The 26599-nt window shown below is 42.0% G+C and overlaps 1 protein-coding gene, 2 long non-coding RNA genes and 1 pseudogene across 8 annotated transcripts in view; 1 reads left to right on the plus strand and 3 right to left on the minus strand.

Annotated features, from left to right (window-relative positions):
- The window catches only part of LOC118651746, a 54171-nt gene extending 36856 nt beyond the window's left edge, over positions 1–17315 (minus strand). The window contains exon 1 of the long non-coding RNA XR_004966337.1: positions 11047–17315. This is a non-coding gene — a long non-coding RNA (uncharacterized LOC118651746). The remainder of the gene's footprint in view (positions 1–11046) is intronic.
- Positions 1–19922, minus strand: part of FGD4 (FYVE, RhoGEF and PH domain containing 4) — a 230499-nt gene extending 210577 nt beyond the window's left edge. For all 6 annotated transcript variants that reach the window (XR_004966334.1, XM_036301226.1, XM_036301225.1 and 3 more), the window contains exon 1: positions 19074–19922. Coding sequence is in view for 5 of the 6 variants with exons in the window: in XM_036301226.1 (XP_036157119.1) it covers positions 19074–19350 (277 nt within the window). In the remaining variant the exon portion in view is untranslated. The remainder of the gene's footprint in view (positions 1–19073) is intronic.
- LOC118651744 lies at positions 1693–19211 on the minus strand (annotated as a pseudogene).
- Positions 18127–20354, plus strand: LOC118651745. The gene is made up of 2 exons (XR_004966336.1): positions 18127–19173; positions 19915–20354. It is a non-coding gene; the product is annotated as an uncharacterized LOC118651745 (long non-coding RNA).
- The last annotated feature ends 6245 nt before the right edge of the window (positions 20355–26599 follow it).

Genomic DNA, 26599 nt, shown 5'->3' on the forward strand with positions numbered 1-26599 from the left:
TGATGATTCTCTCTCATCATTGATGTCTCTATCTTTCTCTCCCTCTTCCTTCTTCTCTCTAAAATAGAAACATTTAAAAAAAAAAAAAAGATAAAGGGTCTTAAAGTTCTCTACCAATGAAAGTGATTGGTAAACAAAGGATTTTCTTTAACTACTGACACTAATTATGATGGTTAAGATGACCATCAACAAGATTGGTTAGTATAGGCTTTCTCAGGTTGGCACTATTAACATTTTGGGTTGGATAATTCTTTGTTGTGGAGGCTGTTCTGTGCATTGTAGGATGTTTAGCAGCACCCAAACCTCTCCTCCTCTCTAGATACCAGTAGCTCCAGACATTGCCAAATATTCCTTAAGAGTCATGCCCAGGCTGAGAACCACTGGTTTTGTTAAGTGTATTTAAATTACTTACCGGACTGGCATAAAATATGCACTTTGAAAATGTAGCATTCAACATAGGATTTCATTCACTCACTCAGAGTTTCACAAACACCTGATATGAGCCAGGAACTCTTCTGGGTGTTGAAGAAATAGTGGGGAATAAGACAGGTATAGTCCTGCTCTCATGACACTAACATAAAGGTTCATCTGCATGTTAAAGTGATTCAACAAATCACTACAAGAGGTGATGAAGAGTCTCTGTATACACAGTTCTCAACTTGGTGAACTTGGTGAACTGAAGGCCTCATGCCAACTCATTTCTCTATTCTTAAATAAGTTTGATCCCACGCTCTGCCTCCACCTGTTCCTGTCAAGATAGCAGCCCACGGTGACCCAGTTGCTGTAGCCACTAGTGCAAAGGGCCAGGCCTGCCACTCTTCTTCTAAGGCCTGTGCAATGCTCACTTTCACCACCCACCACAATCACCTTCCTCCCTGTCCCCGAGACCAGCTGTCCAGACCAAGTCCTCAGGCCTAGAGTCCTATGGCCTAAGCCCGGCAGTCTCCACACTGGGAATCTTGATTTTACCCTTCCTTTGCACAAGAGAGTGCAGCAGGCAAAGCCCTGGCTCTCATGGGGTTTAGTGTACTTGGGTGGGATTGGGGTTGGGGGACAGAAAATAAGATTAAAAAATACAGAGTTAGTGCCCTAGCTGGTTTGGCTCAGTGTTGGCCTGTGAACTGAAGGGTCCCAGGTTCAATTCTGTTCAAGGGCACATGCCCGGATTGTGGGCTCAATCTCCAATTGGGGGTATGCAGGAGGCAGCTGATCAATGATTATCTCTAATCACTGATGTTTCTTTCTCTCTCTCTCCCTTCCTTTCTGAAATCAATTAAAAAAAATTTTTTTAAAGAGTAAGATAGTGGTAAGTGTTATAGTGAAAAATAAAACACAGTAAGCAGTAGAGGAGCGGGGCTTCCAATTTAAATAAGGTGGCCAGGAACGGACCTCAGTGAGAAGATGCGTTGAAGTAAAGACGTGAAGCGGATGAACTCAATACTTTTTGAACACTGAAAGTAAGGTTTCAGGTGCCTGAAATTTTGTATTAGTCAAGCCTTCCAGGTCTACAATAAAAAGTGGTGTCACTTAACACGTGAGCAAAGAGAAAATATTAGAAAAAAATATAATAAAGAAAAATGCTTTTCTTTTTAAAAAATTTTATTTATCAGTTTAGAGTGAGGGAGAGAGAAACAGTGATTTGTTGTTCCACTTACTTATACATTCATCAGTTGATTCTTGTATGTGCCCTCACTAGGGATCAAACCCATAATCTTGATGCATCGGGATGACGCTCTAACCAACTGAACTACCCAGCCAATGCAGAAATGATTTTCTTAATCTATTTGGGGGGGGGGGGGGATATTTTTGAACAAAAGTAAGCAGATATAAACTATTAAACATTTCCAAAAGTCCATAACAAAGCCTTCCCCGCCCGCCCCCTTGTGCCATAAAATAACATTGACAGGTCAGAGGAAGAGCCAGAGGTAAAGGTCCCTCCCCTCTCATGCCCCTACCCAGGAGCATCCATTCCCCTGCTGGAAGGAGGAAACCCGGAAGGCTGCTGGGCTCAGGGTGCTGTAGTAGGCATCCTGGCCCTGGAGCAGGCTGCCTTGGTGGTGATCTCCTGCTGCAGCCCCATCTTGATGCCATGAGATTCTGGTACTCCAAGTTCTGCCACTCGGTGTCAGCACTAATGTCACACAGCTGGACTTGATACTGCTGATCAGTGCCAACTGGGCTCCAAAACAAGCCTCCGGTTCTGCCAGTGTTTCTTCCAGGGCTGCTTTATGCTGAGCTGAGACTGCAGCTTGATCTTCAGACCAAGGAGGGTGAGGTGCAGATCAGTGACCTCTGTTGTGCTAATCTGCAGTTGTTCCGTGTGGCCAGTGACCTCCCGGCTCAGCTCCTCAGTCTAGCTGGAAGGATGCTGAAGTCTGGTTCACCAGCCAGACTGAGGAGTTTGGACAACCTCATACTGCTTCTCATGTCATTCAGGATCCTAGCTAGGTCGTGGAATCCACCTCCACACAGACCTGGCCCCTCAAAGCACTGATCTCCTCCTCATGGTTCTGCTTCAGGTAGGCCAGTTCTTCCTTCAGGCCTTCAATCTGCATCTCCAGATCAGCTCTGGAAAGGGTCAGCTTGTCCAGGCTTGCCCAGGCCACTGACGTCAGCCTCCACGTTCAGGCATAGGCAGGGCCTGCTTTGTCTCAAAACTTGTTTCGGAAGCCATCCTCAGCCAGACGGGCATTGCTGACCCACAGGACAATCTTGGAGTTCTCAATGGTGGCACCAAGAATCTTGTGCCATGGCACCTCAATGGTCTGGTAGTAGTGGTGGGCCTGGGACCCTGCTTCTGGTACCAGTTACGGATCTTCATCTCCAGGTCGCAGTTGGCTGCCACCAGAGCACGCACTTTCTCCAGGTAGGAGGCCAGGCGGTGTTTGAGGTTCTGCCTTGCTACCTTCTCATTGCCCACCAGAAGCCTATCGGACCCAGCCAGGGTGCCCACATATCCATCTCCCTAGCTCCCAGAGACAGATGAGGACACGAAGCAAGTGGAGGACACCAATACACCATGGCCGCCCAAGCCCCCGAGGCTGCTGGGCACACAGTAGGCACCTCCAGCTCCGAAGTGCATGGTGCCACCACCCAGGCCCATGAAGGACGAGGAGGCTCATGACTGGCAATAGCTGGAGGAAGTCATAGCGAAAGAGGACTCAGAGACCCTTGTCGCAGGAACTGTGGTAGGCAGGAGTCACAAAGCCTGTTTTCTGCATGAGTCACTATAACATTTGTAGGAACTAATTGTGAGACCCAAAGCAAGGAATCAAAATAAAAATCCTCTTCCAGATGAAAAAGTATAAATTGTAGGGGGATCCAGGAATCTAGGCTAGAAATGGGCAATTAACAAAAAAATCCGGTGGAATGAATATTCTGAAAGAAGGGCAGTTAGTGCATCAGTGATGCATGCCATTACCAATTTAGTTTTCCTTAAGTTTACATAAATGAGTCACCATCAGGACTGTAAGTAAGAGAAGCACCTTTCCCACCCCTGCCAGCTCATCAGGGAGCTTTCATGACATTAAATGATGACAGCTACCCACTGAAAGTGGGGGTTATGTGAGTATCTTTTAATTTTCTATTCCTGTTTTTCTACCTTCCCAATGCCCACGATGTGGTTAAAGCAAATCTCCCAGGTTAACAAAAACATACAAGTTGGTCATTCAGTTCCGAAATGGGATATGGGCATTAGTTCTCAATGAAAATGAGCTTAAACTGGGCACCACACTGACTTCAGAACAAAGACTGCATCATTGGCAGTTGCCTCCTTGCTTCCTCCTGAATTCTTCCCTTCCCTTCTTTTCACTGTTTTCATAACCAGTGGCCTGAGTTTACCACTTTCTATAAAAGGACTATAGAGGGACTCTAATTAACATCCTAGTCAGTTCCCTAGTTCTTGCTCCTTAGCAGACAGCATCTCTGGATATGACTACTCAAATCCAATTTTTTTTTTTTAATGTTAAGAGATATAAAACCTTTTTTTATTTTATTTTTTTATTTTTAAAAACTTTACTTTTGAGAATATTACAAATGTCCCTCTTTTTTCCCCCCATTGCCTCCCTCCACAGGTTCCTGCCCTGCCCCAGGACTTCACCACCTTATTGTCTGTATCCATAGGTAATGCATATCCAATATAATAAACACCTAATATGCAAATAGACTGAATGGCAAAACCACTGGTGGAACAACCAGTAGCTATGATGCACACTGACCACCAGGGGGCAGACACTCAACACAGGAGCTTCCCCCAGCCTGCAGGCCCCAGGCCAGCCAAGGTGGGTCCCAGTGGGGGCCCCCCAATTGCCCCGCAGAGGGAGGTGACCAGAGGTGGGGGGTGGGGCTGGTCGGTGGTGGCGACAGGGGGCGGAGCCGGCAAGCGGGTGGCACCAGGCCCGCCAAGGTGGGTGCCAGCAGGGGCCCCCCCGATTGCCCCGCCGATCACCCCACAGATTGGCCCTGATCGCTGGCCAGGCGTAGGGACCCTACCCATGCATGAATTTTGTGCACCGGACCTCTAGTATGCATATAAAATCTTTGGTTAATCTCCTTCCACCCACCCACCCCTTCCCTCTGAGATTCATCAGTCTGTTTCATGTTTCCTCTGATTCTATTTTATTCATCAGTTTATTTTGTTCATTGGATTTATTTTGATTTTAGATTCAATTGTTGATAGATATGTATTTATTGCCATTTTATTGTTCATATTTTTGTCCTCTCCCTTACCTTTCTCCCTCCCTCTTCCCCTCTCAGTCTTCTTCCCCCTCCCTTCCCCATCTTTCTTCTTCCTCTTCTTAAAGAATACCCTTCAACATTTCATGTAATACTGGTTTTGTGGTGATGAGCTCCTTTAATTTTTTCTTGCCTGTGACCTTCAATTCTAAATGATAGTTTTGCTGGGTAATCTTCATTGTAGGTCCTTATTATTCATCACTTTGACTATTTCTTGCCGCTCCCTTATGGCCTACAAACTTTCTGTCTGACATCGGGGCAGGAACTTGGGGGCAGCTTTCTCCCAGATAGGGATGGCTCACAGGGGTCATTGAACCTGTACTGGGACCTCCCCCATCGCAGAGCTGACTGGCAGCCATATCTGAGTTTCCATCAGCGTTGCTCACACTGTTTGCTCCACCCTGGTGATTCCCTGAGACCCCGTGCCATCCAATATGCAGCCCCACCCAAGCTGTTTATAGCTGCTTTTCCATATGAATGGCCTGTCCTGGCTCAGGCTTCAGACTTTGCTGAAACGTCATAAACAAGCAGCAGCTGGAGTCAGCGTACCCCGTACTTATCAATAAGAGGCCCAAGACCCAGCACTAGCACCAGCCTGCCTTGCCTCACAGCTGGGCCTCGCCTGGGCACTTCCTAGCCCAACACAAATATCAGCCCTCTGCAAAACTCTCTGTAAATTCTGACGGGGGGCGGGGCTCCAGGCAGTGCTTGACTTTGCACCTCCTGGTAGGCTCCAGAGTCAGTGACCTGGTCGACAGCTTCAAACCATACCACATTACAACTCTACACATCCATAATCAGCACATTCAAGGGGCAGACTCAGTGAGCACCAAAGCCCCACTGAAGCAAGTCCTGCTCCTTAGGGGTGTCTCCTGCATAGCAGCTCTTCCACTGTAGACTCAGTTGGTCCCCACAGCCAATTAGCCTAGAGGCCAATTCCTCCCAGCAATGTCAAACAAGACTCAACTACAACAAGATTGTGCACACAGCCCACACAGGGTGGACCTAGAGTGCCCAGCTCAGGTAACTGGGGTGGCTGAGCCACTGGGCCCTATAGGATACTTATTAAATAAGGTCACTCTACCAATTCCAGGAGACATAAAAGCTCTACCTAATACATAGAAACAAACACAGGGAAGTAGCCAAAATGCGGAGACAAAGAAATATGTCACAAATGAAAGAAATGGAAGCAAGCAAGCTCCTGGATACAGAGTTCAAAACAATGGTTATAAGATTACTCAAAGATCTTAATGAGGAGTTCAAGGGACTTAATGAGAGCTTCAAGGGACTTAGTGAGACCTTCAAGGATCTTAGTGAGAATGTCAAAGACAAAAAAAAAAACACCACAAAAAAAACCCACCTGTCAGAAATTAAGCACAGACTAACTGAAATAAAGAATAATTTATAAGAGCCCAGCCAGCATAGCTTAGTGGTTGAGCATTGACCTATGAACCAGGAGGTCATGGTCCAATTCCCAATCAGGGCACATGTCCAGGTTGCAGGCTCAATTCCCAGTGTGAGGCATGCAGGAGGCAGCCGATCAGTGATTCTCTCTCATCACTGATTTTTCTAACTCTCTCTCCCTCTCCTGTTTTCTCTAAAATCAATAAAAACATATTTTTTAAAAGAAGAAGAATTTACAGGGATTCAACAGTAGAGTAGAGGATTCAGAGAATCAAATCAGTTATTTGGGATATGAGGAAGCAAAAAAATCCAACCAGAAGAGCAAAAATAAAAAAGAATCCAAAAATATGAAGATAGTGTAAGGAGCCTCTGGGACAACTTCAAGCATACCAACATTCGCATTATGTGGAAGCCAGAAGGAGAAGAGAGACAGCAAGATATTGAAAACCTACTTGAAGAAATCCTATATAATAAAAGGGTAATAGGCAAATTGACCCTAATGGCAGAATGACCACTGGACCAGTCACTATGAGGCTCACTGACCACCTCTTGGTCCCTTTCCCTGGCCGGCAGGCTCCAATCACCTGATGGCCACCTGTGGCAGGGGCAGGGCCAGTTGCAGGCAGCTGGGGAAGATGGCCCTGATCGCAGGCCAGGCCTAGGGACTGTACCGGCATATGAATTTCATGTGTCGGGCCTCTAGTAATGACAGAAAATTTCCCCTACCTGGTGAAAGAAATAGACTTACAAGTCCAGGAAGCGCAGAGAGTCCCAAACAAGAGGAAACCAATGAGGCCCACACCAAGACATATCATAATTAAAATACCAAGGATTAAAGACAAAGAGAGAATCTTAAAAGCAGCAAGAGAAAAGCAGTTAGTTACCTACAGGGGAGCACTCATATGACTGTCAGCTGATTTCTCAACAGAAACTTTGCAGGTCAAACCCACCTTTTTATTACACTAAAAAGGTTAAGAGTGTGGAAAAAAAGCTATGACTAATTTTCTTAGAAACATTAAAGTGATTTGTCAACATATATAAGTAGGATCCTAATATTACTATTTAGTATTACATATAGACATATACTAATGTGTGTATATATAGACATATTCTATTATGCAGCCATCCATTATAGTCCTTTTTTTTTAATGTGGTAAAAAAGAAATACAGTTTACCTGTTTTTGCAGAACATCTAAAAGGAACAGGATTCTTAAAAAATTAATACTACTCACATAACTTCAGCGTTTACTAGGCAACTGTCCCCCAGCTAAGTGAAATATGATATAATGTAGTTAAATAAGTTCTCAGGAAAAAGGCAGCAGAGGGCTTGAGTTAGGTAGTCCCAAGAAATTTGGTTGCACAGCAAAGACCAGAAGCTATTCTTGTTTCCATTTCCAGAATCTTTTCTAAGAATATGTTTCTTTCTACTTGAAAATGGCTTTCCCCTCTTCCTCATTAGCTACAGTAGATTATAGTGTTGCTTTTGTATTTAAACTCTGGATAAAAATATAAGAGGAAAGTGTTTCTTCATTACTAAAGATCCACAATTAGTATCTTTTTCAAAAAATATATTTTATTGATTTTTTACAGAGAGGAAGGGAGAAGGATAGAGTTAGAAACATCGATAAGAGAGAAACATCGATCAGCTGCCTCCTGGACACCTCTTACTGGGGATGTGCCCGCAACTTCACAATTAGTATCTTTCTGTAAAAACTGGTGTGGCTCAGTTGGTTGGGTGCTGACCTGTGCACCAAAAGGTTGCCAGTTCAATTCCGAGTCAGGGCACATGCCCAGGTTGCTGGCTTGATCCCTGGTAGGGGGTGTGCAAGAGACAGCAGATCAATATTTCTCTCTTCTCTCCCTCTCCCTTCCTCTCTCTCTAAAAATCAATTTTAAAAACCTAAAATAATAATAAGAATTTTATGGGAGATAGAAAGTATGGGGGTTGAGAGCATTACTTTAAATCTTGGCTCCTTTAGCCATGTGAACTTGGACAAATTATTTAATTCTGTCTGGGCTTCTGGTTCCTACTCTGTACAATGGGAATAATGGGTCCTATTTGTGATAATTGAGTTTATGGACAAAAAGCACTTAGAACAATATCTGACCAACAAAGAAGGTACTCAATAAATAATAGCTATTATTATTATGACTCTCATGATTGTAATTATAATTAAAAGGGCTGAAGCAGTAACCAGAGATAATGGAATGATAGCCACATAGAGTTAGTATGTTTTCGGTTTATAGGAGGAGGTGAGGAAGCTGTTAGTTAATGTTTTCAATTTTTTAATCCTGGAATGTATTTCATAAGCTTTACTATTACTCAGAGGCAGTAAATATTGTGCAATTATATTTTAAAATTTAGGTAAACCTACATTTCAATGTCTCACAATTTTTAAAATACCATCAATTAAAAGAAACATTACAATTTCAGAGATATTAAAGTGTGAAAAAGTGTACATTTTAAAGTTGATGAAATACATTAAGAGATGGAAAACAATACAGTGATATTTCAAGTATCATATATACCCCAGGTTCATCTTTTTCTATAAGAGCTGGGAGCTAAAATCTAACTTCTAATCATTCCTAGTTTCTGCCTCTCAGATTGTGTTTTTTTTTAAGAGATGCCCATGAGAGATGGCAGAAGAAAGGAGACTTTCATTAGGAGTTTTGTCCTTAATATCCAAGTCCTACTAATGACAAACAATAGGCAAAGAAAAAGGCTATGAAAGGCGAAAGAAGACAGCAGATGGAAAATGATCTATATATATAAAAGCCTAAGCAACCGGCTGACTGGCCAGTAGCTATGATGCGCGCTGACCAACAGGGGGCAGACGCTCAACATAGGAGCTGCTGAGCTGCAGTCACTTGGCAGCGGCGGTTCTTGGCTGATGCACCCGGAACCAGAGAGGAGGGAGCCCAATTCCAGGGGGTGTCACCCGAGAGCCGCCCTCTTGCAATATGGGACCCCTCAGGGGAATTCAGGAGCTGGTTTCAGCCGGATCCCCACAGGCCAGGCCGAGGGACCCCACTGGTGTACGAATCCATGCGCCGGGCCTCTAGTAAAGCTATAAGATAATGGAACTCCTGAAAATCCTGAAGAGAGTATTTGGGGGCCTTTCAGGGGAGGAGCACCCCCAATTATCTCTCCAGTCAAAACATCACAGCATCAAAAAGAATGCCAGGAATAATGAAAAACTGTTAAACCGAAAGGCATATCTATTCCATGAATTCTCAAAGAGAACAAAGCATACTATTCCCACCCCTTTCTTAATACGCCCCTGCACAAAGTTGCTGCATGTTCCTGAGAGGAGCATGTGAATGGTGCAGACACAGAGGAAAGCTGAGAACCACTGATGTTAGAATATTTTGTTTGCAAGCTGGGATTACTGATCGGAAAGGGTTTCATCTTGTACGATATAGCCAATAATTCATTTCGCCTCTCTTTGAGTATTCTCTTTAACAAGGAACTCATCAGGACCACCAAAGGAACACAACTTCATTTTCTAACAGTGTTGTCAGAAAATTCCTATATTGAAGCAAAGATGTGCTAAGCTAGTTGGGGTTCTTCTGTTTACTCAATATTTACTGAGCCCTTGAATGGACCCGGAGGACCGAAGGAATGGATGACTTGAGTTAGGGATTGGAGGGGCAGGTGGAGTAGAAAAACACGGAGGATTATCAGTGAAGAAGTTGAGGTGGCTGGCAAGAGTGAATGCAGGGGGATTTTTTCCTATAGGGGTAGAAGACAAATAGTCAGGGAGCTCTGTGGATCATGGAAAATAACCAGTTGCCACTTGAGTCAATAGGGGATCAGTGATGAGAGGAGAGGAAACAGAAGAAGAGGGTGGTGGTTCTGTGAGGCAATTCAGGCTTTAGGGGAGGTTGACACTGAAGTGGCTGGGGCTCAAAACAGCACAGGAGGAAAGACAGAGAGGCCACCAGTGGCAGGCAGCTTTGGCAGGGACTAAGCGGGGGAGAAGGCGAAATAGAAGGCATTATGAAAAGCAACGAGAAGACAAGTGCCTACGAGAGCCTGCACCTTGGTTGTTTGTAAACAACCGATCACAATCCAGGAAGACAGTGCTAGATTAGAGATACACATACAATGCCAAAATAAACCCAGACTGTGAAGAGTGCCTGTGTTCATCCTAACAACCTGACTTCCCAAGCACTGTTCTAAGCCCTTTAAGAATATTAATTTTTTATTCTTCTAACAACTCCACGATGTGGGTAATATTTATATCCCCATTTTATAGATGAGGGAACTAAGTAAAAATAAATAAATAAAATAAAATAAAATAAAATAAAATAAAATAAAATAAAAAAGAACCCGAATCACCCAGATAAGTACTGCAGAAGGCTTTAAACCCAGCCAGTCTGACTCCAGGGACCACACGCTAAGCCTCATAGTGTATTCTTCCCACTTTGATTTTCTAGGGCCTAACACAATGACTGGCCCATAGTAAACACTGGAATACTTGTTAAAGGGTTGAAGGATCCCTAGCTTTTGTGGGCTCATAGAGACAAACTAAGAAGGATCTAGGGATTTGGAAAAGAACACAGATCCTGGTGGAATTCATTGGCTCAGGGGTCTGAATGGTACTTGGGAGAGCTATTTTTCCAGCCTGGTATAGATTTCCAGGTCGTGTCAGCAGGATACTGCTCCCATCAGATGCATAAGCCAACAGATACAGGCTTATCCATGACCCTGAAGGTCCAAGTCGGCTGGGCAGTCTTCCCCCAAAAATTGGATGTAGCAGAGCACAGTGTGCCCTCCTCTGAACTACAACCACTCTGATCACTGCTCTTACACCAACACTGACTTATATATTACCTGGTTCATCATATATAACCACACCGGTTTATTATATATCACATTCCCCCTTGTGGGCTGAAAATACTTACGGTCAAGGCATTTGTATTATTCATCTTGGATTCCCAACACCAAATATCATATTAAGTCACCAATATAACAGCATTAAAGCAGCCTGTGTTTTTCATTGCGGGAGAGAGGGGGAGTTACATGTTAGTCAACTCTCTACAGTGGAAGTAAAAATCACTTTGTTTAAAAGCTTTATTGTTCCATGGAGGATTTTTAGTAATAATTTGTAACCAAATTTGGCTATAATTTGATAAGTTCCTATACCTTATATTGCATTATATTTGAAATTATAAGCAATAACCTCTTGTATTCTGCTGCTGGGATATCTTATAATTTATTTGGTTCTATAAACTGACCTTTCACCTCTTAAATGTTCTCATTAGCATAAATTTTTAAAAAAACACAAATAACCCTATCCTAAGGGCATTGCACTTTTTTAAGGCTTCTATTAACATGTAGCCTAATACAAAATGTTGCCTACCAGAAGCCCAGGGAACATCGCAGCCTTGCACAGCAGGCTGGATATTTGCCTTGGTGCAGTCCCCAGAATAGTGGCTGTGAGGCAGGACAGTCAGAAGTTAGGAAAATTCCTTGGCCAACTAGAATAGGGAAACTGAAACAGCTGAACAAACTGGCTGAGCAATTTCCAGCCAGATACAGGTCACCTCCCTAGAGATAACATCTAGGCCTCAGTTGTATTTCAGCTCCAGGCCCAGAAAAGCAGCAAAACCAGGTGGGCTACGCCAGGACCACTGGCAATGACGAATCCCCCCTGCCCTGGTGCTCACCAATCAGTAGAGACCACGACCCTAAAAGGGCACACCAGAAAAGGAATGCATATTCTGCTGAAAACCTCCCCTGAGACCTCCCCTAAGATTCCCGCCAGCAAAAGAGAGCTAAAAGCCTCAAAACAAAGGACCCAGTGTGTGTTTCCCCAGCCAGAAGAATGCCTATGCCTTCTCCTTCCCCCTCATCTTCCCCCACAGGCAAGCATCTCCTAACTCTAAGGGTCCCCATGAGATTCGCAACCAGGGGAACAATGGGCAGTGATAGCTCATGCTGGGCTAATCCCCTGAACCTGTCTCCAAGGCCCCCTTTTCTCTGACTTCCTGGTGAGCTAAAGCAGCCCACCTTGGCTCACTTCTTTCCTACGGCATTTCTAGAGAGCCAAGCAGAGCACCACCTAGGTCTCTCCTGTTGCTTCTTCTATCCTAGGCCCTTCCTTGGGTCCCAGATTTAAAGAAAAATACCCTCAAAGTCACCTGGCCTCCTGCTATGAAATATTTCCTGCATGAAGTCAAGAAACCATACTGGCCAGCCCTATGCAGACCTGCTCAGGGCCAGCTCCCCTGTCCTATAACAGCTGCAGGTGGTGAATTCTGGTGAATGAGCCAAACAGCTAGGTTTATCTTCAGGCTATTGCTGCATAAATGAGATAATAACACAAAACTGACTGTGGGGTCCCAGAATACTTCCTGGAGCTAATGTCCACTGTCAACCACACTCCAAGGACAGATGACTACTTCACAATGCTCTGCAAACGATGTCAAGTGTAGTCCTGAAAACACACACGACTCCTGAAGTGTGGGCAATGCATAACTAGTCCAGCTTTAGTAGTTCAACTAAGATTAAATATTTGTATGAACTCCTAAAGGTCCATCTCTATACTGAGGGGTTACTGGTAAAAGTTTAACCAACAGTCAGTCACCAAGTGATCATTCTTGAATACAGAGTATCTCATTACAGATATCAATAACAGCCAGTTGAGGAGCCATAGAAGGCTTCTGGCCACGGGAAAGATGTGACCAATACCCAGATTTAAGAAAATTAATGGCGGGGGGAGGGGGGGTAAAGTGGATAGCAGTACTGCTGGGGAGAAAAGTGGGGCTGAAATATGACAAAGGAGCCATCAGGAAAGGAAGGGGAAGCCATAGTACTAGAGGCAGATTGGATGGCAAAGGGGAAGCCATAGTACTGGAGGCAGATTGGATGGCAAAGGGGAAGCCATAGTACTAGAGGCAGATTGGATGGCAAAGGGGAAGCCATAGTACTGGAGGCAGATTGGATGGCAAAGGGGAAGCCATAGTACTGGAGGCAGATTGGATAGCAAGTAGATAACAGAGCAGATTTAAAATAATCTTTGAAGCAGAAGGAAAGCAAGGCTGTTAATACCGCCAAGGAATGTCAGGAGAAAAGGCTTGGTTGCATCAGAAGTTGCAATTTGGTGCCCTTACTACATTGACATTTCTTAAGCAGGCCCTGAAAATAGCAGAGCAGTACAGATGACCTAGAGAAGCCCAGAGACTGAATGAGACCATTAAAGAACAGAGGTGGCAGGAAATAAGAGGTTGCAGGAGAAAAAGAAGAAAAATGGGCTAGCCAGAGGACGAAACTTTGAGATTTAGTGAAGTGCGAAAATCAGGCGATCTCATGTAATCCAGACCCAAAAAAGGGCTTAAAAAAGTAGCAAATGCCACTGAAAAAAATTAACAATAAGGGCTAGAAACAGGCTGTTAGGTAACAGAGTACTGATCCAGGTGGGAACAGAAGGTAGCCTAGAAATAAGTGGGGAGAAGGATAAAGAAACAGAGACAGCAAAGGAAGTACTAGTACATAACGTAGTTTAAGTAAGAAAGCTGTTGGGTGGTAGCTTCAGAGAATATCAAAGTTTAAACTCGTTTGAAAAGAAGAGAGAGGGAGGAGGAAGTAAAAAGAGGTCAACCGAGCTCATATCAGATACTCCTGTTGGATATAAAAAGTATATCAGCATAAATTAAAGTCTATTTCAAGGGGGACAGGGTGGGGTTGAGAAACAAGAGCAAAGTAGAAAAGACGTGTAAAAAATACAATGAAGAATCAACCAGAAATAGGCAAGAAGGTTGCCAAAAATTAGAGGGCCCAGATGATGTGTTAGTTGTGGGGCATCTGTATCATTCATTGCCTGGCACCAGCAAAACCTATCCTCAGGACCAACGGTGGAGTTTACCCATGTTTGGGAATGACCAGTCGTTCAAAACTGGTTGCATTCGGGAAAATCTGGGCACCTGTTGAAAATACAGCTTCTCTCACCCTACTCCTGGAGATTCTGACTCCTAACTAGGGTGTGGCTGGGGATTTTTAATGAGCACTCCAAGTAATTCTGATGCAACCAGTAGGATGGCATTTGGAAACCAAGCACATCATCAGAAGGATCTGATACACTTTTTAAAAATACAGATTACCATCTCCTGTCCTAGCCTAGTGAATCTCACTATGCTCACATCAACAAAATGAAACACATCTTGTTTGAGTCTTTTTTCAATCAACTTTCCGGCAAAGGCATGTTAAAATTTTTTTCAGTACAAACTACACCAGAATTGAACCAAATATTTTGAAAGTCCAGAGGTAGTGGCCTTGGGCAGATACTTAATGAATGGCTATTCATTAAAAGACAACTGACTACTCTACTCTTTAAACTGCTCTTGGAAGGAAATTCAAGTAAAAAAAAAAAAAAAGATACTCTTCCTGGTTCCTGTTCCTCTAAAGGACTTTCCAATCTCAAAGTCCATCTTTAAGCAGCTTCTAACAAACATTAACAGATTGACATACATCATCATTTTATTATAAATCTTTAAACAAATTACTTGTGTAGATCACTGTTTTAAATACAGGACACATTCATTCATGTCACAAATATTATTAGCCTTAACATATATGTAAACATATAGGGTACATTGTCATTGCATAGCACTTTGCTTTTCAAAGCTCTGGGACATCTTAAAAACTAGTTGCAAGTATGTGAGAAGGGAAGCCAGAGAGACCTGGTTCAAATCCTGCTTCTGAAACTTAGGCTAGTTGTACAATATCACAAAATTAAGATTTTCTGAAACTTGATTTCTTTCTTCTGTAAATGGTAAGAATACCACCTATCTTGCTGGGTTGTCATAAAAATAAGAATTGTAAGTAAAACACACATAGTTCTGATTCAAAACCAGCATTTACCGTAATAAACAGTACTCTTATCCCTCTTACCCAGATTTCCATCACAACCCCCTCTCAACAAAGGTGAAATTAATCCTCTAGAAGTACTCATGATACTGGACTTTATGTTGAAAACCCGAGTATTCCAGCCATGGTGAGAACGTTAAAAAGAAACTCTTACTTATGGAAAGCTTGCATGTCATGATAATGTGAAGAGTCTTTTGTCACACATCATCCAGATGCTCAATAAATAACAAAAGATACACTTTTAAGTGTACTGCTGAGATAAGAAGGTAATGAAGGTTCCCAAGGATAAGAGAAAAAAAGAAAAAGAACAACAAATCTAAACCCTAGCAGCAAACTAATTTGTAGGCCCACGCTGCCGTAGGAGCAATACCATTCCCTCCAGAAACCTGAGGGTCTTGTAAGGGGAAGGGACACTTGATCTTGAGCTTCTGAATGGGAAAGGACTGAACATGAGAAACAACCTCAATGTTCCACGCTTGAAAGAGCTACACCTTTGTTAAAAGGGCAAGGTAGGAAAAATCTGCCTTCCATCAAAGCAAACTAATGAGTAAATCTGCAGACCTACACCAAGCCTAGATTAATTAATGAAGATAATGACACTGATCTCCCCTGAGCAAGCCTAAATTCAGATTTACAACATCTTCAAGTCAGGGAAATGCCTGGTTAATAGAAGTAGTCTTGGAAGTAGAAACAAACAAGTATTTTCTACAGAAAGGAATCTTCAATACACATCCTTCAGGATTCCCATAAAATTAAGGAAACATGCTACCTTGAATAATAGCAGGAAATACACACAGTCAGTAGATAAGATTTCCCTCTACCCCCAAAGGTTTCAGATATTCATACTATGGAAAGGGGGAAGGAACAGAAAAGTTGAACCAAATAAAACACAAAATAAGAAAAGTTCAATCCGACACCACACACACACATACAAAATGCCCTTTTAAATTTTTTTCCATAATGGAATTATGTGCAATAATGCCAGGTGTACTTGAATTTGAATCCTGGATAACTAAACACCAGTTTATGATTCTAAGCAAGTTAGTAAAACTTCTGTGCCTCAATTTCTTCTACTGCAAAATGGGCATAATACTGTCCTACCTACCTATTAAGATTGCTGTGAAATTTCATACACATATGTCTTCATGTGTGTATCACATAGCAGAGTTCTTTAATACACAAAACGCACTTAATAAATAGTAGCTACTGTGAACATTAATAGAGTGTCTCCTTTGTGCCAGTGATAGTGCCAGACTCTTTGGGACAGAGATGGATAATGATTCCTTGTTAGGATACTATCTGGCATGCTTGCTTTGTGCCAGACATTCACCTATATAATTGTACTTCATCCTCCCAACAGTCCTATAAAGTACTATTTTCTCCATTGTCCAGATGAGGAAACTAAGAAATGAGTTAAGAGTCTTGGTCCAATTCACACAACTAGTAATGAAAGTGCGACTAGAACTTGGGTGCTATATGTCCCCAAAGCCTGTCTTAATTACCTCACCTCTCTCTTTTCCCTATTTGAGAAGATTCACATTCAGCTACGTATGGAGAATGCAGTTGGTAGACTTTTTTTCTTTCCTTTCTTTTTTCTTTTTTTGGCCAAAAAGCAGAGAACTCTAAAAATAGTGGGTTTCACAATCATCATAGAATATAACACAACACCATTAAACTGAATTCTCTGCTAAATTCTTGACATCTCAGTTTTTGTTCCTTCTTTGAAAGGGAAAGTAATAACAATTTGATTATGAGTATGCAATGAGTCTAAACATTGTGGTTTTCATATGTAAATACTTTTTTAGGTACTATAGATTGGCACTTCTTAGGAATTTAAACCTTGTTTACTTTTTGATGAGAAGATTCTATTTATATAATGATAGATAGTTGGATGAGACTTAATATTGAGTAGCAGATTTGATTAAAACAAGGAAGCACTTTCTAATTGTTTTACCCCACCAAATTGAATAAGGTGTGGTCATTCAATAGTTTAAGACTACCTGTCAAAACACCAGATAATTCTCCAACAGATACTACAGACTATATTACGGTAAAGAGAAACAACTATACCCAGGAAGACACAGTAATTACTTTTCAGCCCTAATAATAATGGCAGCAAAAACTTGGGAGTTCATGTTTAGAAAAAGAAAAAAAGAAAGGGGACGGGAGGTGCTTTGAATTTTCTCTGAATAAAAAATAGAATAGAGCCCTAGTCAGTTTGGCTCAGTGGATAGAGTGTTGGACCCTCTAAAGCAGGGGTCCTCAAACTACAGCCCATGGGCCACATGCAAATACAAATATTGTATTTGTTCCCGTTTTGTTTTTTTACTTCAAAATAAGATATGTGCAGTGTGCATAGGAATTTGTTCATAGTTTTTTTTTAAACTATAGTCTGGCCCTCCAACGGTCTGAGGGACAGTGAACTGGCCCCCTGTTTAAAAAGTTTGAGGACCCCTGCTCTGAAGGATCTTGGGTTCGATTCCGGTCAGCCCCCGACCTCACATCAATGTTTCTCTCTCTGTGTCTCACTCCCTTTCACTCTCTCTAAAAATCAATGGGAAAATATCCTTGGATAAGGATTAACAACAAATAGAAAAGGAAAAGAAAAAAAAAGAGAACTCTTTCTTTTATAAGCACAGTACCTTGTAGAAATGTTTATAGGCTGCCACAGCACTACTCACTCCTAGTTTGAGAAGGGCAATATTATCTTTTGCTCAGAATTTGAAACTATGAGGTGATTTTAAGTAAAGTGATATAAAAGGCTTGGATTCCATTACCCTCAAGTTTGAAGACAGCTGATGATTAAGACATTGGGTAGCTCAAACAATTGAAAAATGGATTGATAAATAACTTCAACACAAAGCAATGCAGTTTCACTTTAAAAGGAAGATGAATCACCTAAATCTGGAAGAGATTTCAGAGATTATTTCCCCAGTGTCTTCATTTTGCCGATGAGGAAATCCAGACCTGAAGCACTGTCATTCGGTTACTTGTTTACATTTTTTTCTCCTATCACTATTTCTGCCCTTAGCTATTGTGGCTATAAATTCATCATAATTGTAAGCCATCATCATATTTTTCTGCCCTATGACTACTACAGCTTCAGGACAAGGGCTATTTTTAAACCTCCAACGCCTATCACATTCAAGTCATCACAAGAGCTTTGCTAAACCAGAACAAAATGAGTGAAAGTGAGTTAAAGTATCTGTATTCCTGCTGCTTAAATAAGGGTTTTGCCTCATAACTTGGTCTACATACGTGACACCTCTGGTTATGGCACAATAAGAGCACAAAATAAGGTCGAGGGGGGTTGTAAAGAAAAGTTCTGCAGATCAAGAAAAATATCTCTAGTGTGTTCTACATAGTTTCACGTTCCCCTGGGGAGAAAGGAATGCCTTTGAAGAGCTGAGGCGACGCGGGCTTGCATAGACCATCTTGCTCATTTCTTCCAATACTACGGTTCAATGAGAAGTCAGAACTCAACATCCCGCATTGCTGGTATCTCCATTTGTCAGCACGAAAACAGCAGTGAGAATTAAGTTTCTTGATAGTAGGAACGTTTTCCCTCGTGAGAGGCTTGCAGCTACTCACGCTCACGGTGGGAGTGGAGGGGTTGTTTTCCAAAAGGGAAAACGCGGAGCACTCAGGTTAGCTGGTCCTCGGCCACTCAACAGCGAGGCTGCCAGACCAGGGTGACCATCTGCCTCCCCATCCACTAGTCCTTCACGAGGACGTGCCGAAAGCAAGAATTTAGCGAAGAAACGTAAACGTTGGTATTCAGAAAATGGGCACGATAACCAAACTTTTAAGAGTGGTACATCTACTTCCGGAATTCTCTGAGAATTGACCTCCAAGGCAAGCGCAGCCTAGGCGGGCTCCTGCCCAAGCAAGGTCCTCGGGGGAAAGGGACAAAATAGGGAAGACGGGGGGTGGACAGCGCAGCCCCTGGGAAAACCTCCCCGGCTGGCTCCCCTTGCAGCCGGCAGACCGAGCGCACCGACCGGGCGCGTCCCACGCCTGAGCCCACGCCCCCTGCCCATCCCTTCCCTCCCGAGGCACTTACCTGTGGTGCCCGCGGGTGACGGGGTCCTGAAGGCGGCCGTCTCGGCCCATCCCGAGTGCGGCGAGGGCCGACTCCAGGGTCTGGGGGTCCCGTGCAGCAGGTAGGCGACATTGGACTTCCGCCGGATCGCCACCCGCCTGAAGTCGTAGCTGCCCTTGCTGCTCACCCGGCCGGGCTCGCTCCCCGCTCCGCACTCTCTCCCGCCCTGGTCCGGGCGCGAGTGGGCGCTCGCCGCGCTCCGCAGGGGCAGCCCGGCGCGGGGGGGTGTCGCCTGCATGCCCACGCTAGGCGCGACTCGAGGGGGGCGACTCGGGGCTGCTCCGCGCGGCGCCCCGCGGCTCCGGTGGCTCCTGGGCAAGTCTTCCTCGTCCCTTCCTGCCCGGGACGAGGAGGGCCGCCCAGGGGGGCGCTCGCTCCCTGCGGCTCCCGCACTCACCTGGCGCCGCTACTGCAGCGGCCGGGCTGGGGCTGCTTCCACCCCCTTCTCTCCGGAGCCCGACGCCGGAGGCCCTGGGGGAGGGACGGGGAGCGCGCAGAGCTCAGGCCGCTGGAGCCGCCAGCGCCACGGCCTCCGCCTCCTCTTCGGGCCGGGAAAGCTGCCAAGGACGCGCGGTGCCTAGTGGAGCGCCCTGGGCGCGGTCTGGAGCGCGGTCCGCACTGGAGGCTCCGCCCCGCCGCCGCCCCGCGCTCGCCCATTGGCCGAGAGCAGCCGCGAGGCGCTCACCTGCCGCCGCGCACCTGGGGCCCCGAGGTGGCTACGCTCACCTGCGCCCCAGGCTTGGGAGAGAGGAGATAATTACAGCGTCTTTGGACTCTGCCCCAAGGCTTCCTGTTCTCACAGACCCACACGACAAGGATCTCCCGTGTGTCTCAACTGCCGAACCGAGCCCTGAATAATAATCGTATTTACGTCGTGGAGCTAACCAGCGAGTTCGGTGTTTTAGATAAGCAAGCCAAGATGCGGAAGCGACAAGGAGCAGAGCTGATGAGTACCGCCTTCAGACCTGGTTGCTGCAGCCTTGCCAGGAAACTAGTCTTCGCCAAGTGCCAGCTGGAGTGCACAGGGGCCGGTGGAGGGGCCTGGAGCCTGGACCATGGGAGATCCACTGTACACACAGGAGCGGGCAGCCCGGAATCACCCCTCCCCTAGGAATTAACACAGTGACAGAAGACTATGGACTGATTCATGCTCCTTACATTTTATTGTTATATTTTCCAATGTAGCAGAAAGTATATGTATACTGGTGTGTTTTAATTCTAATTAAAATGTTTTAAACATTCTATTTAATTTCATCAACATAACCTGTCTCAGACTGATCTAGTTCCTAATAAACAAAATAAAACCAAAAAAGAATACTCAGAATAAAAATAATGAACTAATAAGTTGTTTCAACTACTGGTAGAACATCACTTCCCACATTAGAATTTAATAGAAGTCAGTACTTTACAGCAGATTCACTCTTATTTCAATCTCACTGGAGAAAGGTGAAAAATTTCTTTCATTTTAATAATAAATCGTGTTATTTCCTCAGTAAATGAATTATAAATGTTACGTTTTTACTTTGATGCTTTCACTAAATATGATTTCATATAAATATCATTAAAGAAAAAAAGGTCATGAAAGGCATAAATGATGCTGACTTTATTCAGCAGCATTAGGGGGCTGACATACAGCAGATAAGTTCATGAAGATCTAATTGAAGAAGAGGATACAGTTATATTTTAACAGGAACTGAATGGGAGAACATATTTGTCAATAATACATCTAGTAAGTTCTTAATATTCAAAATATAGAAGGAACTTATAAAACTCAACAACAACAAAATAAAATAAACAATTTAATTAAGAAGTGGGCAAAAGATCTGAATAGACATTTCTCTCAAAAGGACATAAAGATGGCCAATTGACATATGAAACAATGCTCAACTTCACTAATCATCAGAAAAATACGAATTACAACCACTATGAGATCACCTCACATCTGTCAGAATGGCTATCAGTAAATAAATAAGCAACAAGTGCTGGCAAGGATGTGGAGAAAAGGGAACTCTCTTGCACTGTTGATGGGGATGCAGACTGGTGCATCCACTGTCACAGGCAGTATGGAGTTACCTAAAAGAATTAAAAATGGAACTGCCTTATGACTCAACAATTCCACTTCTGGGAATACATCCAAAGAAACCTGAAGCACTGACTCAGAAGAACATAAGCACCCCTAGGTTCATTGCAGTGTTATTTACAATAGCCAAGATTTGGAAGCAGCCCAGTGACCATCTGTAGATGAGTGGATAAAAGAGGCATGGTACATTTACACAATGGAATATTACGTGGCCATAAAAAAGAAGGGAAGGAAATCTTATCTTGCAACAGCATGGATGGATTGAGAGGGTATTTTGCTAAGTGAAGCAAGCCAGTCAGAGAAAGACAAGTACCATATGATTTCACTTATATGTGGAATCTAATGAACAAAATTAACAAATAAAATGGAAATAGACTCATAGAGAGAACAGACTGCCAACTGTCAGAGCTCCGGGAGGGTGCTTGAGGGGGCTAGGTGAGAAAGGTGAAGGAATTAAATAAAAAAACAAAACCAAAAAGTTGCTCATAGACAATAGTATAGTGATTACCAGATTACCAGAGGAGTAGAGGAAGTAGAAGAAGAAGGTAACGGGGGATAAATGGTGATGGAAGGAGACTTGGCGTGGTGAACACACAATAAAATATACAGATGATGCATTATAGAATTATACACCTGGAACCTATATAATTGTATTAACCAATGTCACCCTAATAAGTTTAATTAAAAAATAAAACCAAATAAATAAATACAAGGAGCCCATGGCCTACTCACCCTCTCCCTACTCCTGCTTTTACATGTGGTTCTGTAAGGATGCAGATGTAAGTCCTGAGCTGCTGCAGCCATCTTGTGACCAGCAGGGGAGATGTCATGGATCTACTGAGGGTAGCTGAACAGAATGATGAAAGAACCCAGGCTATTGCTGAGTTCAACACAGTACTGAAAACCCCCAGAAACTCCCTACCTCGTAAATCCTTGATAAGTGGCAAAATAAACTGTCCTTATTGTGAAGCCACTGTTAGCCAGACATTTTTGTTAATGTTTAGCCAAAAGCGTACTGATACAAGAAAAATAGTTTATCCAAATTTTAGGAAATTTGTTGTGCAATTATAAAGCTATGTATTTAGCCCTGGCTGGTTTGGCTCAGTGGATAGAGCATCAGCCTGCGGACTGAAGGGTCCCAGGTTCGATTCCAGCCAAGGGCACATGCCTGGGTTGCGGGCTTGATCCCCAGTGGGGGGCATGCAGGAGGCAGCCAATCAATGATTCTCTCTTATCATTGATGTTTCTATCTCTCTCTCTCCTTCTCCCTTCCTCTCTAAAAAATCAGTAAAATATTTTTTTTTAAAAAAAAAAGGTATGTATTTAATGTTTTATTACTACTGCTTAGCACTGTTTTAGTTTAGGAATTCCACATATTCCTTTGTTGTTTTCCGATGAGAACATCTAGAAAGGGTCAGCAAATTGTGATTTGTGGGCCAAATCCAGCCAATTCCTTGCTATTTTTGTATGACCGATGAACTTATGGTATTTATTTATTTATTTATTTCATTTAAAAAATATTTTTATTTATTTCAGATAGGAAGGAAGAGGGAGAAAGAGTTAGAAACATCAATGATGAGAGAGAATCATTGATTGGCTGCCTCCTGCACGCCCCCCACTGGGGATCGAGCTCACTGCCTGGACATGTGCCCGTGACCGGAATCGAACCAGGGACTCTTCAGCAGCAGGCCGACGCTCTATCCATTGAGCCAAACTGGCTAGGGCCTGATAGATGGTTTCTAATATGTTAACTTGGGGCGGGGGGGGGGGGGGATCAAAAAAATATTTTGTGATACATGAAAATTATGTAAAATACAAATTTCTATGACCATAAATAAAATGTTATTGAGCTCAGCCAGCAGTTTATGGCTGTTTTCCCACATCAGTATTGAGTAGTTGAGATAGAGACCAGATTGACAACAAATCTGACACTGGCCCTTAACAGAGAAAGTTTGTTGACCCCTAATATAGATGAAAATAAGAATCTTATATGAAAGTTTTGTTTCATTTTTGAAAAATTATTAAACTATTATCAAAAACTGTAATTTAAGCTCTGACATATTATGCCTTTGTACATTCCATAACAAGGTCAACAGGTGACACACTGAAGCTACAAGACTGTAGCCAATCTATAATTGTAAATTTACCTCTTTCTCCAGTGACGCCATTGCTTTATTACAAATTCACACATCTATAGGCATTTGCAGTAGTCCACATAACTGCATCATTAGAATACAAAATAAGCATATTCAAAACAGCCCTGAAATTATTCATGAAAAAGAGACAAAGTATAAACTGAAGTCAGTGATGTTATTTATGTAATACCTCAAATAGAGGTTTTTTTTTTTCCAAAGTAGACACAAATATGTGATAAGCATTTCATGAGAATATTGACAATCAGAAATATTTTTAAAATCATGGAATAAACATTTTCATGCTAACATACTCAAATGATTATAAGAAAACAGACTCCTTATTTTTGAGTCTCCAAAATGCAAACCTGAAACTGTGGAATGTGTCCCTTTCTACCATATTCTGTATTTATGTATAGCTTTGTCTGATTTTCTTTCTAGACTATAAGCTCCTGAAGGCAGTCTAATTCCTACTTGTATGCTCTGCAGCATCTTTTATAGTAGCTTTCACAAAGTAAAATACTTATTGAAACTAACTGAAGACAAATGCATGACAGGAAAAACTCTTCATGACTGTGAACAGTATTCTTCCTGAAGGAATGGATCCTAAGTAAATAGTCAGAAATTTAGATGACATAGATGACAATTTCTGTATAAAATTTTTGATAAAGTGTTTTTTTTATATAATATATTTTTATTGACTTTAGAGTGAGAGGAAGGGAGAGGGAGAGAGACATAGAAACATCGATGAAAGAGAAACATCAATTGCTGCCTCCTGGGGATCAAGCCCAAAACCCAGGCATATGCCCTGATGGGGAAAAGAACCTGTGACCTATTGGTTCATGGGTTGATAATCAACCACTGAGTCACACCATTCAGGCTTTGTATAAAAATTTTAATAGTATCTTTATTTGTGATAGTAAAGGTGTGGAAGCAATTTACATATCAATAAGAGTCTTCTTTTTTAAGAAGTATAATTCATCCATGCTAAAGAATATTTTGCCAGCCTTAAAAATAATGTCATTGATAACTTTTAATAACATAGAAAAATATGTTTAGAGAGAAAATGTTTAGAGAGAAAAACAGGATTCAGAATTGTATATTCAGTATGATTCAAGGAAAGGCACCAAAATGTTAACAGGAGTTTTCATTGAAAGTTAAGATTATAGGTAAATATAATTTTCTTTTTATGTTTCCACACCTTCTAAATGTTCTACAATAAACATGTATTACTTTTATTACTAGGAAAAGAAAAAAAAGTTGGGGAAATAAATGAATGGTGTGGGCAGAACCTCATCTGTGACCAATCTGCAGGAAAATAATCTGATTAATTCTAGGTGAAATGACTGTTCTTATCCTGAACTGAGCAGGTCTCTCCCAGGCTGTGAGGGAGAGATGTGACTCCCGTCCAAGGACAGAGAAGCTCTGCCGGGGACAAGTGTGATGAGCAAAACTGGGCTGTGAATCTTGCACCTAACAGGCTGACACTGCCTCCGTGGCCTCACTGGTGTGATCTTCACTGACCCGGCCAATTATTATCTGTGTCTTTGCTGATCTAGAAGATATGTAAGAACAAAATCAGTCGTTAAATAATATGCTCAATACCTTAGGCAGTTTAATAGACACAGTCAGAGGCTCTCTGTGCTTATTGTCAGATTTTTATCAGATGTATTCTGGTACATATTATAACTGTATTATATTGTATTCATATGTCCTAAATAACGGACTTCTCTAGAAGCATCAATATTGTTTAGTATAGAGCTGAAAGCACCATTACTTCCACATCTTTTCCAGTTTTTCATGTTTTGTAGTTGGTATGATTTTGCTCAATTGGTTGATCTTAAAGGAAATTTTGAGATTCCACTCATGCATATAGTATGTGGTCAATAAATGTTCATCTACAAACTGCCACAAGAGTTTTTAGTAGTGATTAGTTTGTAGAAAAACACTGCAGGTTTAATAGTCAGATGCAAAGTTATTACCATGAGAATGTAAGAACAGATTGATACCTACCTATTGAAATTATTGGAACCCATTTAATTATTCCATTTCCCTGATTTGATCTCACTTTCAAAGTTCTAAAAAAAAAGTTTTAAAAAACCAACAAGGGTTCTAATGAAATATACTAAACAAAAAATATCCTTAAATGTCACACATACATCCTTTAAAATGTACAGAAACTGTACAGTAATGTGCACCATATATTCATACATGGATTTTAAAAATATTCAACATCCAGTAAGAATGTGTTTCTAAGAAGTTTTTCAGAAAAATCCTGTTTTTCCCACCAATCATGACATTTGGAAATCAAAGGATCTTATAGTCAATGGTAGACTACCATGGTCCAGTCCAAAGAATGGCCGTTTTCCAAGTAAAGCACACCTTTAAGGGACAATCTCTGACTTATTTGCTGTGTGTAATTAAAATCACATTGTTATAATTATACCTGAATTCAAGCCAGCTTTTATTTTTGCATCTGCTAGAAAAAAGTGACATCAAAAAACTTCTCACCAGAGATAATTAGACTTGTAATAGGCAATATTTTCATCAGTTCAATTTTGTTTTCATCTTTGATATTAAGCATACATACTTACCTAGGCATGTAATTTGATGAGGCCCTTTTCACATTACATATATTTAGTAGCATAGCCTTTATTTTCCAATAGATTGTTACCCAGGATTAGGGCGATTATTCATGAAAATATTTTTAAAAGCAATTTTAAATATATATTACTTTCTGCCAGTCCTACTGAAATAGCCAAGCCTGAAGTCTGAATCTATACACATCTTAAGAAAAATGGTTACACTCAGCAGCAAGTTAATGCAAAACTTACCTTTGTATTAAGAAGAAAGTTTGTGAGCGTATATTTTAAAAGACAGCTCTAATGTTTAGAAAATTTGGATGAAAAATTCATTGAAAGAGGAGAGTTGGAATTAAAGACTAGAAGAAAATATAGCTTAGCTTCTGACTATGTACAGGGTAGGGCAAAAGTAGGTTATAGTTGCAAGTACATGAAACACAGTTTATTCTTATATTATTATTAATTATTGTATTATTTTCCATACGAACAACTGTAAACCTACGTTTGCCCCTCTCTCAATTCCAGTTCATTAGAATTGACAGTTATAAATAAGATTATTGAATACAATTATTTGACTAAAATTTTTATTAGAGAAGTATAAATGGGCATGCCCATGCCCTAAACCTCCAAGAAAGCATATCTATTTCTAAAATAAATATTGGGACTTTAAAAGCAACATATACAGGAAATAAA

This window comes from Myotis myotis, unplaced genomic scaffold (assembly GCF_014108235.1).
Source record: "Myotis myotis isolate mMyoMyo1 unplaced genomic scaffold, mMyoMyo1.p scaffold_m19_p_3, whole genome shotgun sequence".
Taxonomy (NCBI): Eukaryota; Metazoa; Chordata; class Mammalia; order Chiroptera; family Vespertilionidae; genus Myotis; species Myotis myotis.